Source organism: Ailuropoda melanoleuca, chromosome 12, assembly GCF_002007445.2.
Source record: "Ailuropoda melanoleuca isolate Jingjing chromosome 12, ASM200744v2, whole genome shotgun sequence".
Classification (NCBI taxonomy): Eukaryota; Metazoa; Chordata; class Mammalia; order Carnivora; family Ursidae; genus Ailuropoda; species Ailuropoda melanoleuca.
The window spans coordinates 54953820-54969901 of NC_048229.1; the positions used below are offsets into that span (position 1 = coordinate 54953820).

At 42.2% G+C, this 16082-nt stretch overlaps 1 protein-coding gene across 3 annotated transcripts in view; it reads left to right on the top strand.

The window, feature by feature from the left end:
• Nucleotides 1-14951, top strand: part of RSPRY1 (ring finger and SPRY domain containing 1) — a 43734-nt gene extending 28783 nt beyond the window's left edge. For all 3 annotated transcript variants that reach the window (XM_034672912.1, XM_034672911.1, XM_034672913.1), the window contains exons 11-15: nt 2104-2215; nt 4422-4524; nt 4884-5036; nt 10460-10564; nt 13452-14951. In XM_034672912.1, coding sequence (XP_034528803.1) covers nt 2104-2215; nt 4422-4524; nt 4884-5036; nt 10460-10564; nt 13452-13548 — 570 coding nt within the window. In that variant the 3' untranslated portion in view covers nt 13549-14951. The remainder of the gene's footprint in view (nt 1-2103; nt 2216-4421; nt 4525-4883; nt 5037-10459; nt 10565-13451) is intronic.
• The last annotated feature ends 1131 nt before the right edge of the window (nt 14952-16082 follow it).

A 16082-nucleotide genomic window follows, 5' to 3' on the forward strand; every position in this document is an offset into this window, starting at 1 on the left:
CGTCTGCCTTTGGCTCTGGGCGTGATCCCAGAGCTCTGGGATCGAGCCCCGCATCAGGCTCCTCTGCTGGGAGCCTGCTTCTTCCTCTCCCACTCCCCCTGCTTGTGTTCCCTCTCTCCCTGGCTGTGTCTCTCTCTCTGTCAAATAAATAAATAAAATCTTTTAAAAAATAAAAATAAAGTGCATCTCTGCTTGGCAGAAGCACCTACGTCTTAGCCTGTAGAGTTGATCCGTGGTTGAAATTATTAGAGTTCCACCTTTGTCCCACAATGCCGCTCTGCTGTGAAATTCTTCCAGGCATGGAAGACATTGCGTGGTAAAGTCTGCTTTTAACCAACTCCTGTGGCTAGGAATCTTCTAGGAATTTCTTTCAGTTGTTCCATCGAGGACTTTGTAGAACATTAGAAAGTGAAGGTAGACAAGAATTGCTTGCCTTATTGCCTATGCCCACCAGCCATAAAATAAAAAATAAGTTTTTTACTTGTTCAGGCTTTGAAAGGAGGCGAGCACAAGGTGTTCTTTCTATTAGACTGATGAATTTCTTCTCTGCCTAAAGACAAGTAAATCCAAGTTCATTTAACTCTTGGATAGTCTGAATAGTGCATTCAGAACAGCTAGTTAGGAAGCCTCACTTTGGAGAACACTCATCAGAATTCAGTATATTGTAGTCTCAAGTAGTCAAGGAATATGTTTGAGCTTTTTCTCCAATTGATCTCCTCACTGGGGCATCTGGCTGGCTCAGCTGATAAAGCATGCAACTCTTGATCTCAGAGTCATAAGTTCAAGCCCCATGTTGGGCACAGAGCCCACTTAAAAAAAAAAAAAAAGGTGGATTCGATCTCCTCACTGCATTGTTTATCCCCATAGGACAGGCAGACCATCACCAAGAGCTGAGATCTTCCTTGGATTTGGCCTACATTTTCAGTACTTCTCTCTACTACGAATCTTTCAGCATTGACCTTTAAAGATGGCAGTTGTCTGATCTGCATGCTTTCTCTGTTCTGTTTTTTTCATAAGCACTTAAAATAGGGGCACCTGGTGGCTCAGTTGGTTAAGCATCTGCTTTCGGCTCAGGTCATGATCCCAGAGTCCTGCGATCAAGCCCCATGTCAGGCTCCTTGCTCAGTGGGGAGACTGCTTCTCCCTTCTGCCTCTGCCCTGGCTTGTGTTCGCTCTCGCTCACTCTCTCTCAAATTAATAAAATCTTTGGGGGGGGGGGAAGCACTTAAAATAATTTCTTAAGATCCCATCCACCCTCTTAACAATAAAATAACTGTAAAATAATTAAAAGTCAGTAAATAATAAAAGAAGCTGCCAAGAACCTATATGATGCTCCAGTTGAGCCCAGATAGCTGAGCCCAATAGCTCAGAATAGCTGTTAGCTGATTGCCCACTATAACCTTTCTCTCATCTGCAGTTTTGAAATTTCTGAACATGTGGTTTTTGTGAAGTCTACTACATGCAAGAAAGATGTTTGCCCAACTGCAATGATGTGGAAAGCACACCAGTCTTGGAATCAGAAGATTCCAGCCTCCAGACTTGACTTCCTGAGTAATGATTTGTCCTTGGGCAACATGGTTGACCTCTTAGAGCCTTTATTTCCTCTTAAAGTGGGGTATAATGCCACCAGCTTCAAGGTGGTTAGTGAGGATTCAGTGAACTAACACATGTGAAATTTGGGAGATATTTGTTGGTGAAGTCATTATCTAGTCACAGAGAACCAGGCCTTGAGGTCAGAATTTTGGTATCTTCCAAAAACCATAGGCTTCCTTCATCGAAAAAGCTTTGGGGACGCTTGGGTAGCTCAGTCGTTAAGCTTCTGCTCAGGGCGTGATCCCGGCATTCTGGGATCGAGCCCCACATCAGGCTCCTCTGCTGGGAGCCTGCTTCTTCCTCTCCCACTCCCCCCGCTTGTGTTCCCTCTCTCGCTGGCTGTCTCTCTCTCTAATGAATAAATAAAATCTTTTAAAAAAATAAATAAAAATAAAAATAAAAAGCTTTGAATTCCAGCCACCAGCTGGGTGGTTAAAAAAGACACACCAGTCTTTTCCCAGAACACAGCAGGAGGAGCTTGCTAACCTTCTGGGCCCTGTCTCCCACCAGGAAGGCTACGGCATTGGGGATGACGAATACTCCTGTGCGTACGATGGCTGCCGGCAGCTGATTTGGTACAATGCCAGAAGCAAGCCTCACCTACACCCATGCTGGAAAGAAGGTATTCGTTCCTCTCTGTCATGAATTTATCAACTAGGTTAAGACATCTGGTTATGATGAGGCATCTGTTACGTTAGGCCTTAAAATATTTTAATGGAAGAAGATAAATGTGAAAAGGGATATGAGCCTTTGTATTCCCTGTCATGATGTGAACAGTATTCTCCTGATAAGTTCACCTCTGGTGGGGCCCTTCCTTTAGCAAAATCATTTCAGATTATAAAATTCTTAATTTAGTGGGGGAAATGATAAGATTAATATGAATTTGGGGCTCCTGGGTGGCTTAGTCGGTTAAGCATCTGCCTTCGGTTTAGGTCAAGGTCCCAGAGTCCTGGGATTGAGCTCCGCATCAGGCTCCCTGCTAGACTAGAAGTGTGCTTCTCCCTCTGCCCCTTCCTCCCCTGCTCGTGCTTGCTAACTCTCTCTCTCTCTCTCTCTCAAATAAATAAAATCTTTTAAAAAAGAGAGATAAATATGAATTCTAGTTTCCTCGAATTCAAACCCTGAGATCAAGAGTAGCACGTTCACGGACTGAGCCAGCCAAGCGCCCCCCTGGGTACATGCTTTGAATCAGAGCATCCAGGGAGATACTGAGGACGCTGATATTGTAATGCCTGTAAAGTGAGGTTTTCAAAGACCAGATAGGAATAGGCACTCTTCAGTGGCCACATTCTCTTCTCCTCTAGAGCAGCTCGTAAGGACCACTTGAGCACTTTCAGCCTCCAACACACCTGCCCAGCTTCCATTCTCCAGAAATCAAGCTTGCGATGCTACAGGGGACACATGCTGCCAGGACTGTCAATCATGGCTCTAGGATTTTAGCAGGAATATATCTTATCAACTTATCTCTTTTGCCCCATTCCGTCCAAGGCCTTAGACCCATGAACACATTTATTAAGGAAAGATTCAAGGAGCAAAGTTTGTTAAAGGGTTTAGATTATTGAGTCTTTTTACCCCCAGCTAAATACAGTGAAAACAGGGCCCCCCCTGCTATGGCAGCACTGCACTGGAGGATGGTATTTTGGGGGAGCCTTCTGGGGGCCCCACTTCGTTTTGAAGATGTAGAGCCATATGGTAGGGAACGGAACCTCTGGAAAGATACTACTGCCAACTTTGAACAACATAGAGGAGAGAGAACCCAGCTCCTTCTCTAAGCATCTCTCTTGTTTTCTCACTCTCTCACTCTTGGTTTCCTGCCCTGATCAGCATTTTCAGGCATGCTAAGAAAACAGGAATCTGAACACTGCTGTGAGGGGATGGCTCCACTTAATTAACTCAGTTGAGCCACCCAGGTGCCCCAAAATAACATTTTTAATGGCTTTAATGGCTTTTTCAGTAGCCCATTATATCATTAAACTATATCAACCAATGCCCCAAGAGGTTGGAGAGTTACATTTTTGCTTTTTAAAATTATGATTAAAAAAATAATACAAACCATTCTGGTTTTCTCAGGATAAACCCCTGGAAGGGAAACTTCTCTAGCCTGGGGGATACAGGACTTCACAATTTTTTCATCTATCGGCAGATTCTCCTTCACCAGCTTCGAGTATCCATATTCCTTGTCATCACTGTATAATTTCATGTGCTTATCTTTGACTGTTGAAAAGGCAAAAACTTGAGGCGCCTTGGGTGGCTCAGTCAGTTAAGTGTCTGCCTTCGGCTCAGGTCATGATCCCAGAGTCCTGGGATCGAGCCCCACATCAGGCTCCCTGCTCAGCAGGGAGTCTGCTTCTCCCTCTCCCTCTGCTTGCCGTTCCCTCTGTTTGTGTGCTCTCTTTCTGTCAAATAAATAAATAAAATATTTTTTATTATAATAAAAGGCAAAAACTTTGAAGATTATTTTTTTTTAAACATGCTTTTGGGCACTTGTTATCTCTGGGAGTTGTAACTCACCAGAGAGGTGAGGAAGTACAGAATTTTGACCTTGCCATATTTCACTGATTCCAAAATGCACATTTTCCCACATTTTAACATCTTTGAAATTGGAATGCTTAAAACTGATGGCTTGTCATAGATTAATTGGCAACATTTTCTTAATGGTACATTAAAATATTAGATCAGCTGTGGAAGAAGCAAGGAAGATGAATGTGTTAATACATAGCTACAGATGTAGATTTAATACAGTGACGTATTTAACCCTTGAGACACTGAGCAGAACCCTGGCAGTAGTACACACCCTTACCCTAACAATGTTCCACTTTATCCTCTAGGAGACACAGTAGGATTTCTGTTAGACTTGAATGAAAAGCAAATGATCTTCTTTTTAAACGGCAACCAGCTGCCTCCTGAGAAGCAAGTCTTTTCATCTACTGTGTAAGTAGCTTTCCTCAGTCAAAAATTTGAGTAGATTCATAAAATTAACTTCTCTCCAGAAAAAGACTGTCCATTTATGTGGTCAGGTGTGATGAGAAATCATTTTATTTTGAGTCACTGAGGGCCCATTTGATCATACAACTGTCCCAAGTTTGATATAGGAAGATGAAGGCAGGATATTATCAGGGTCACGGTCCTATCTAGGTTAGTAAACAGAATCTATCACCCTTCCTTTCTGCCAGAGTATTACATCTGAAAGCCACTTTGTGTATGGCTTTACTTTATTTTCATGAATTCCTCTTTTTTTTTCTTTTTTCATGAATTCTCTTGACCTCTGTCCTCGTTTTTTTTTTTTGTAGATCTGGATTTTTTGCTGCAGCTAGTTTCATGTCATATCAACAATGTGAGTTCAATTTTGGAGCAAAACCGTTCAAATATCCACCATCTATGAAATTTAGCACTTTTAATGACTACGCCTTCCTCACAGCTGAAGAGAAAATCATTTTGCCAAGGTAAGGAATCTGCTTAGGCTGTCTGCAGACTTCCACATCCATCTCATGAGAAGCTGAAAACAGCAGTTCCTTCCTTTTTTTAGCTTTTTATAAGTAATTTGAAAACCTAAGTAAAATGGATGACCTAGGAAATATAAATTACTCAAAGAGATCTCGGAAGAGATATAAACAAACCAGTTATTATTACGAAATTAATTGAAACAAAGTAAGAGATATTTCCCCAAAAAACACCAGATCCAGGTGATTTCACAGGAGATTTCCACCAAATTATTAAGTAACAGACAATTTCATTACTATTTAAAATGTTACAGGGGCGCCTGGGTGGCACAGCGGTTAAGCGTCTGCCTTCGGCTCAGGGCGTGATCCCGGCGTTATGGGATCGAGCCCCACATCAGGCTCTTCTGCTATGAGCCTGCTTCTTCCTCTCCCACTCCCCTGCTTGTGTTCCCTCTCTCGCTGGATGTCTCTGTCTCTGTCAAATAAATAAATAAATAAATAAATAAATAAATAAATAATCTTAAAATGTTACAGAACCTTTGGGGTGCCTGGGTGGCTCAGTCGGTTAAGCGTCTGCCTTCAGCTCAGGTCATCATCTTAGGGTCCTGGGATCTAGCCCCATGTCGGGCTCCCTGCTCAGTGGGGAGCCTGCTTCTCCCTCTCACTCCCTTTGTGCTCCGTCTCTCTCAAAGAAATGAATTTTTAAAAAAAAATAAGTTACATAATCAGTTGCTCCTCACAGTCCCGGTATGTACAGCAGCTCTTTCTGCCCTACGGGTCCTGTCTCCATGCTTTAATAAAACCATCTTTTTGCACCCCAAAAAAAAAAAAAAAAATTTACAGAACTTAGAAAGAGCACTTCCAAATAATTTTTATGAGCTAAATAACATCGGTATAAAAACCAGACAATATAACACATGCACATACACAAAAAAGCCCCTCTAACTCTACCTGAATGTCAGTGAAAAATCCTAAATATTAGGAAGTCAAGTACATCTTTTAACAGATGTGCTTTTAACTTTGGGATTTAATGAAACATATTTCTTGTTGGGTTTACCCATGTGGCAAAGATGCCAATACTGTTCTGCAGCCCTTAGGACAGTGAATGCCATCTTGGATAAAATTTCACAGCCCCTCTTTGCCAGAAACTGTGATCGGCATTAATTATCTCTTTGGATGAATACCTGCTTTTCTCCCTTATGAGATGAACATAATCTGTTCCTTAAGCTGGGAAAGACTCCAGCTGCTTCCTGGTAATGACCTCAACTTGAAACTTGTTTCATGATATGAGCCAAAGGTTATCATTTTTTAACAGAGCAGCTTTCTGGGCCTGGGAGGAAGGGTATTCCTGCTACTAATGCCACACGTGTTGTATCAATGACAGAGATTCTCTCACAATCAAGGAGATCACACTGGCCACGGTGTAGCCAGGGTTGGGCTGTCATGCCCCTGAAGGTACCTATAACAACCGTTGTAATCCTCACTCCTGTTTTGTCTGAAAAATCAGGTCTGTAAACAGCCTTTTTGGGCTGTGCTTCCCCTTGGACTCGGTGTCTCAAGACTGAAAAGCAGCTCAGCAGTTTCCAGATGAACCAGAAAATGTCACATGGCTGACATTGCGTGCTACAGCAGACCCTTCGTAATATCACAGGAACAGAAGGGCCACTTACATACCAGCTCAGGGACTTGAGGGTCATTCCTAGAACTTCCCTTCAATTTGTCTTGGTGCCTGACAGACATTCTGAACTTTAAATTCCTCTTGGTGATTGTCTGAATACGTCACTCATCTGTCATACCTCATTCCTTAATTGCTTAGCTTGTCTTCTTGGATGTAGCCCAGCAATCAGCCTGTGACATACACCCTGAAAGGGAAGGACAGGCCCCAGGAGTTCCACTGGAGGCCAGCCTCAGATCACACTGCTCCAGCAGTTAGGGAACTGCCCCTGCAGAATTAAACTTTGCAAAAGTCAGATGGCAATAGGTGTCACCTGTTAAAAAGTCTCCTAATTTTATGGGCAGCTTCTACGTATTCTCTTAGTTCCCTGTCAGCTTGGCCCCCAGGTGCAGGCTGCCCCGAATGACAGTGGTGTGACAGCTGGGGGCAAGCTTACGTTGCACTGGCTCTGACAGTGACACCAACATGGGAGCCGGTGGAGGCTAAGTGAGTGGCCTCCTCCAGGCCACAAAAACTGCTGCTGCTACTTTGCACCCCTTTAACATTCCAGTTGCACCTCATTACAGGTTGTGACGTTAGGCGAGGATGTGCCTGAAACCATTTTCTATGCCATTAGTATTTCCAGGCTGTGTTCCAAAAGCTTCTGTTCAGCTTGTATTTGTTTACTCATTGGATTGGAATATATTCCTTCCTGGCGTCATGGTAGGAGATCATGGCCCTGTGACTATCTGGGATTTTGTAAATTGTTCTATATTGTATATATCCTCTGTCTCTAATTCTTCATTCATTCATTCATTCATTTTTTCCCCTTCTTAACCTTTATTATGAGAAAGTTCAAATACACACAAAAGAAAACAAGAATAGTACAGTGAAGCACCATACTCCCACCTCTCAGCAACAGTAGTCATCCACACACAGCCAGGACTATAGGAAAACTGCAGGCTTCCTTCATCTGTTAAAAACTCCATTATCATTCCAGATTCCCTGGCTAGAATCCCAGAGTATCTTTGACACCTTACTTTCTGCTATTCCTACATCCTGTCCCTCAGCACACCCTGGGGGCTGTGCCTTCACAATATATCCCAAATCCATCTACTGCTTATCACTCTCACTGCTGCCACCATCGTCCAAGCTGCCATCATTTCCCACCTGGGTTATTTTTGCCCTGCCCTTTAGCTGGTTTCCTGTTCCTGCCTGGACCCCCTTCAGTCTATTCAACACAGCCTTCAGAATGATTTCGTTACAGCGTAAATCAGATTAGATCTGCCCTTCCCTGCTCAAAAGACTCTAGTGGCTTCTCATTTCACTTAAGGTGAAAGTTTAAATCCTTACAGTGACCTAGTAGGCTTTACACAATTTTTCCTGTCCTCTCCTTTATTACCTCTCTGATTTTTATCTCCTACCCTCTCCCATTTGTTCATGCTGCTTATTCAACCACCCTGGCCTTCTTGCTGCTTCTGAAACATAACAGATCTATTATACCTCAGGGCCTTTGCACTTGCTATTCTTGCTGCTAGAATGGGCCAGTGTGTGTTTTCCAACACCACCAAGCAATTAGCTCAATTCTGACACTGTCTGCCTGGAGATAGTGTCATATCCCACAGGTTAAGGGTTCAATCCTACAAGGCTGCCCTCTACCCCCCACTTTATTTTTTTTTTTTTAAAGATTTTATTTATTTATTTGACAGAGACAGCCAGCGAGACAGGGAACACAAGCAGGGGGAGTGGGAGAGGAAGAAGCAGGCTCCCAGCAGAGGAGCCTGATGTGGGGCTCGATCCCATAACGCCGGGATCACGCCCTGAGCTGAAGGCAGACGCTTAACCGCTGTGCCACCCAGGCGCCCCTCTACCCCCACTTTAGATGCCAGATGTCAGTCCAGATTTTTACAGTGCTCTGACTGGCTCTAAATTGGAGGTTCCCTGGGCACCTGGGTGGCTCAGTTGTTAAGCATCTGCCTTCGGCTCAGGTCATGATCTCAGCGTCCTGGGACGGAAGCCTGCTTCTCCCTCTCCCACTCCCCCTGCTTGTGTTCCCTCTCTTGCTGTCTCTCTGTCAAATAAATAAAATCATATAAATAAATAAATAAATAAATAAATTGGAGGTTCCCATGATCCCTTCATCAGGTTTGATTAATTTGCTATAGTGGCTCACAGAACTTGTAAACTAGTAAGTAAACTATTTTCCTAATAAAAGTATATAATACAGGAACAGATCGAAGTGATGCAGAGGGCAAGGCATGTGGGAAGGGGCCAGGAGCCCCCATGCTCAGTGAATGCGCCACTCTCCTGAAACCTCCATGTGTTCACCAGCCCCGAAGATTATCAAACCCTCTCCTTTTGGGTTTTTATGGTGGCTTCATTACAAAGGCGTGATTGATGAGAACGTTGGTCATTAGTGATTGAACTCTATCTCCAGCCCCTCTGCTCTCCTGGGAGGTGGGGGGAGAAGTGCAAATTCCAACCCACTAATTACAAGGTTGGTTCCCCTGACAACCAGCCCAAAACTTAGGTTAACTAGGGTCTTCTCTTAAATTGTCTAATTAGCAGAACAAAAGACCTGTATTGCTCTAATCTCTTAGGAATTTCCAGGGTTTTAGGACCTCTGTGTCAGGAACCCAGATGAAGACCAAATATATAATTATTATAAGTAATAATATCACAAATGCTGTCTCTCCAGATATCCACAGGTCTCATTTCCTCACACCCTTCATGTCTTAAAAGTCACCGTCTGTGGCTGCCATAGTTAAAATGGTATTTCCCTGCTTCTCATGTACATACTACCTTATCCTTCTCTCTGCTTTCTTTTTCTTCATGCTGCTCATCAGCATTTAAAATTCTATATATTTTACTTTTTCACTTAGTTTCTAGTCTCCCTTCACTGGATTGTAAGCTCTCTGAAGGCAGGGATATGTTTTTAGTCCTCTCTTCACTGCTGAATCTCCAGGCTTTGGCCCAAGGTGAACCAAGTGAATGTTTCATTGTTTCTCTTGCCCAGCATCAGGGTTGCACCTTCAGCAAAGTAGTTCTGCCTGTCTGCTTTTCCATTTCAAACAGAGTCAAAGTGTGATGCAAGGGTTCTAACCTGAGGTGTGTGTGGGCTTCCAGAAGAGTCTGTGCTGGACTATTATAAACACCTTGAAATTGTTTTGTTTTTAAAGGTTTTATTTGTCAGAGAGAGAGCACACAAAGGGGGGAGTGGCAGGCAGAGGGAGAAGCAGGGAGCTCTGATGCAGGGCTCCATCCCAGGACCCTGGGACCATGACCTGAGCCAAAGGCAGACGCTTAACCGACTGAGCCACCCAGACATCCCAACACCTTGAAATTATATAAGAACTTGTGTGTGTATTTTTCTTGGGAAGGTCTCCGCTGCTCTTCATAAACTCTCAGAGCTGTAGGACTTAAAAGTGAAAATTTGCTGGTCAAATAAAACTAGTACTAGGCTGAGAACCAAAAGATTTAAATTTGATTCCTGAATCTGTTTGCCATGTGTATGACCTTATGCAAATCATTTCCATAAACTATGTCTTTGTCTGTAAAATGGGAATGACCATGCCTCTGTCATCCTCTGCTGTAGAAAAACACAGTAAGGTTGAAATGAGATGCGTGTGTGAGAACCTTCCTGGACAAAGCTTAAGGAATACATAGTATACTTCACGTTGACAGAGTATTTTCAAAGCATTAATATGCATCATTGCTAATAGGCCCATTTATTTGTTGACCAAGTAAGTTTCAAACTACACTTTCTACTCAGGCACAGGCGTCTTGCTCTGTTGAAGCAAGTCAGTATCCGGGAAAACTGCTGCTCCCTGTGTTGTGATGAGGTAGCAGACACACAACTGAAGCCATGTGGACACAGGTAAGAGGGTTTGGTCATTTCTTTTGTGTATTACATTAGGCAAAATTTCATCCTGTTCTAGAATTGCTTTTACAGTTGTCAGGGAGGAAGGAATTTCGCTCTGTCCAGGGTTCCTCTAGCTGGAGTCAGAATTAAATTTATATGATACAAATTAACAAGAGAAAATCAAATTTAGTTTTGTACATATGGGGAATCCACACAGACACGAAATTCCAAAGAGTCAGGCAAAATGAGGTATATTATGTCTTTGTAAGCTAAGGAAAGGGTAGGGGTCTGGGGGTAAGAAGGGGAGGAAAGCTATTAGCAGGAAGGTGAGAGGGGATCTTTGGAAAACAGAGGTTGCCCAGTTAAGCAGATAAGTTTCTTTGTGTGCTAGTAACTCTTCCCGTTATGGGTCCTCTATTTAAATTCTTTTTAGGCAGTTGCAGGGAGGTCAGAGTCTCTGCCGCAGTCTTCGGACCTTGATTGTTTTCAGCTCAAAGTAATATGCCTGTCATTGTGGCCCATCCTGGGGCTGCCTGCCCCTGGACCCGACAGAGCGTTTTAGTTCCATAGTTGTTCATTAACGTTTATTATACACAAAGTGGGCTGAATGAGAAATTAGTTTGCCAGGTAGTGCATGGCTGTCTTCCGGAAAGTACCTGAAGCAGAAGCAGCTGCTTGATGGAAGGCCTCTCTTTTTATTTTGTTTACTCAGTACTGTATTTTAGTACAGTTTTCACCTCACAAAATGGAAACGTTTTAATACTATTTATAAGCCTCTTGGGAAATCCCTTTTAGTTTTATTTTTACGGCCTCCTCATTTACTTACTATTTACCCTCCTAACCATTGAGAAAGCAGTGCCTCCCTCCCACCTAACCAAGTTTCAGTTGTATGAGATGAACCCGGGGGCAGCCTGGATCCTATAAAAGCACGACTAAACATCAGCAAGAGCAACAAGTACATTGCCCCCCAAGAAGGCCTCCCAGCCAAGGTTGGAAATGGAAAGGGGAGCCGGGCGATGTGCTGGCCCTGACCTGGCCCTGACCTGGCCCAGCCATGTGTGCTGTGGATGGGCAGTACCCAGGCTGATGTTCCAGGCCAGCTCCCGGTACCTCAGCACATCCCATACTTGGCCCTGCCCCCCACCCCCTGCTTTTACATTTGATAGAGCTTTAGTCACCAGGTCTCCGGGGGGGTCCAGAGCCTGGAGTGATGGATCCCAGTTTGTCACCTCCAGGTGTGGCTCAGCCTGGGCCCTTCACTCTGCCTTGCTGACTTTTGCAATGGGTTGTTAGCTAATTGGCTGTTAAGGGAAGTGCAGGCAATGTATCTCATTTCACCCTTCACTGTACCAGTTTCTCTTCTGAAAGAAAGGCACAGTGACTCCAGCTGTGGCTGTTCCTTGGTATCAATTCTGCAGCCCAGAATTCTCAGTTTGAGCACCTTTGAAGGTTTTAGTTATTGGAGCCTCACAGGCAGATGCAAAATTTAAAGGATGGATATCTCTAAACCCTTTTTGATCTTTGTTTCTGGGAAGTTGTTAAGATCCCAAAGAGCAGTTATCTGGTCTTATTCATCTTTGAGCTCTCTGGCCCTTGGCAGTGGTTTTGCACACAATAAGCGCTCAAGAATGGGGGCTGAAATCTAAAAACTTAGAACAAGGTATCTTAAGTATGGGCAGTCTCCGTAATAGATATATACAAAACAGGATTGGAAGAGGAAACTTAAAGAGTTGTAAGAAAATTTAGCTCAACTTTCAGCAGCAGCAACAATTTTATAGGATCGGGCGGTGGGGAGAAAGGAAATCTGGATAAACTGAATGACTTGAGCTGACCCTGGGAAGACATGGACAATCTAAGCATTCCTATTACCATAGAAGCAACTGAGATGATTATCAAATCACCCCGCCCCCCAGCAAAAACACTAAGACCAGGTGGTTTCACAGATTAATTCTTTCAAACTTTCAGGGAATAGATAGATTCTATATAAACTTCTCCAGACCAGGGGCACCCAGCTGGCTTAGTCAGTGGAGCATACAGCCCTTGATCTTGGGGTTGTGAGTTTGAGTCCCCTATTGGGTATAGAGATAAATTAAATGAGGAAATAAAAACTTTACCAAAAAAAAAAAAAGGCTATCTAAGAATACGTACCAAGAAATACATGGTGCCTATGAGAAGAAAACTTGTAAACTACTAAGGAATGGAATATGAGACTTGAATAAATGGGTCTTTTCTTAGAAGACCTCTCATTATTGTAAAGGTGACAATTTTCCCTAAACCCCAAGTTTACTTAATTTGGGTCAACCTTTTATTTTTCTTTCTAGAAATAGAAATGCTAATTTAGAAGTTTACGTGATATAAGGCAAGAAAATTCTGAAAGAAAAGAGTTATGGAGGGGACCACCCTACCTACCACATCTTAAGATATATTAAAATAAATGCTTATAGTTTGCTCCCAGTATATGAAAAGAATGACAGAACAGTGGAACAGAACAGAAACCCAGAAATGGAACTAACTACATACAAATGAAAATTTAACATATAAAGGCCTTGTGTCAATTATACAGTGTAAGATGGACTGTTCGATATTGGGATAAATGGCTAGCTGTCTGGGAAAATATGTTGTGTCTCTACCCACATATATACATCTGTAAGTTTTTGCTGTGTACATACAGACTTTCTAGATGTATTTGAATTTTTTACTTATTCCTCAGAAGAGGATTATGGGGGATCAGAAATGGGAGGGAGACTCAATGTTGGTTTATACATTTAGTTCATTTTTTAACCATGTGTAATGATTACCCTTTCACTGAACAAACTTGTTAATACTTCAGATTGAGTCGGCACATTGTTGGTTTGCCCTTTGGAAGCATTAACCTAACCAGCGCTTGTATCTTTCTCCTCAGTGACTTGTGCATGGATTGTGCCTTGCAACTGGAGACCTGCCCGTTGTGTCGTAAAGAAATAGTGTCTAGAGTCAGACAGATTTCCCATATTTCATGACACACGTGAAGAGGCATCACGGACTTATTTCTACTCAATTCCAGACAATGTTGAAGAGAAAAAAAAAAAAATTTCTAATCAGTTGTGCGCACATTAAAACTTATAGCCATGGCCAGATTTTATGCTAAAAATGGTAGTTTGTCAAAGACAAAATTCTCTTAGAATCTAACCCAACTTGCCAGCCCTGAGAAATTCCTTTTAAGGCCAAGGAAAGCTGAGTGCTAACAGCTAGGCCTGTGGTCCTTCCATGAAAAACCATAGGAGACTGTGCCCTCCCGAGTGCTGAAACCACACCGGAATTCTCCACGTTGCGTGCATTTGATTGTTTAACAGGATGTTTTGTCTCATTGTAAAGTGTTTATTTGGGGCAGAAGTCACTATGGAGAAGTAAATGACAGCATTTCTGGGTTAAGCATAACTCCCCGTTGGTCACTGCACTGCAAGACTTGAATCTATAAACTAGAACCACGCAGGTCAATGCTACAAGCAACATGGAGGGCCTGAAAGAAGGTGCACAGACTGTGGGGAAAAAAAAACCCAATTTTTGATATTTCTGTGATTCCAAAGAACATTGTAGTTTTTTTTTAACTGCAGAAAACTGGTGGTATTTTCACATTCATGGTGTTTCTATCCAGTTTCAGTACCCGCATTTTCTGAGGAAAAAATGTTTTAACAATGCAGGAGGAATTCTTAAATTAATTGCAATGTTAGACTGGAGAAAATTTGGTATTTAGCGTATTTTTAAGGTACCATCAAATCAGGTTTTTGGTTTTTTGTTAAAAATTTTTTTTAATCAGTATTGTTTTTGGAAGTAAAATATACTTTAAAACTCTTGAACTAACAGTCTCAAAAACTCTTAGAGGACAGTCTAAGAGAGCGTATTCCTATTGTTTTAAATAAATACATGTTTTTGAATAGTAAATTCAATCATGGATTGTTGACTATGTCTTCATCAAAAGTGTTAATCCCTCTCAGGGTCTCTGGTGAAGACCTTCAAGAGTTTGGTTTTTTCTCCCAGAAAATTGGAAGGTAGAATTGTAAATTCATAGAACTTATTTTATAATGGTGTACCTCAGCAGCTGCCTTTCAATTTATGCCAAGTCCTTACTGAGTTTATACTTGAATAGTAAATATGTCTTCTGAGTTTTACAGTGTCTTAAACTCAATGCACATTTTTTTTTTTCTTCCTTTCCCACCCTTTCTTGTTTGTAATTCATTAAACTGTCCTATGACAGAGCTGATTTCCTTCCTGGCCGTACTTGTTGGGGTGCTGGATTTTTTTCCATGTCTTTAGTCTTCCATGAATTCAAATATATATATATATATATATATATGTTCTCTTCTTTAGCTTGTGGTGAATACAGTAATTTGCATTGAAGAAATAAAACATTTGTTGCCTTTTTGACTAAGACTTCACCACTTTCATTGGTGCCTACTCTAAGGTTCCAAGACCTCATCGTCTCAGTTTTAAGGGCTACTTTACAGGGTAGGTAAGAGTCAAGTAAAAAGAATTAAGAAGCAAGGGTGATCATTTTACTCATCCTGCAGATCTTTACTGAGCACCTAATATGTTCTGGGCATTGTGCCTACATGGTACACAAAATAGATCTGCTCATGGAGCTTACGTCTAATAGTGGAGAGAAGACAATATATTTCTGTTCATTTTAATAAATTGTTAGTGCCTTAAAAGAAAAGATTAGGATACTAAGAATGAGGGGGACTTAATTCAGATGGGTGGAAGGGGGCAGAAGAAACCTCACTGAGGAAGAACTATTCATAAAAACTCCAAGGAAAAAGTAGGACGTGGCCAGGCACAGAAACTGAGGACAAGCTTCTGGGACTACATGGCTATGGGAACACAACATTCTAGGTGAAGGCCTAACTAAGGAGGAAAGCTCATTGAGCTTTGGGATCTGACAGAAGGCCCCCGTAGGTAGTAACGTAGGAACTGGGAGGGTAGAACAGTGTGCCCCCATGTTGGAGAGGTCGGGACTGCTCATGAGCATGTTGAGGAGTTTGTATTTTATCCTAAGTGCAATAGAAAGCAAAAGAGTTTAACCAGGAAGTGTTTTGACAAACTTAAAAGATAGCTCTAGCATCTATATGGAGGATGGAAGAGGCCCCTGGGGGTGCAGGACAAAGGACAAGCAAAACATGGAAATAGTAAGTCGAACAGGGAGACTTTGAAGTCCAGCAGAGAGGTGAAGGTGGTCTATAAAGTCAGTGGAGCAAAGTAGAATTAATAGGTAGGTAATCTGTCACAAATCGAAGGAATGCAGGAGCCTATTAGCTTTCTAGAAATCTACCCTTGAATTTTGTTCATAAGTTGTAATCTTGGAGTTGCTTCAAAGGGAAAGACCACATAAAAGAGAAAAAAACTAGGGAATAGCAAGCAATGTGGAAGAGAAACAGATCAATATTCTGCATTGCATGTAAGCATTTTAAGAGAAATTGAAAGCAAGGCTTTTACTGATGACATACTGTACCCCAGAGAAAAACAAAATTAAGTTACGGCATTTCTCCAATGACTTATT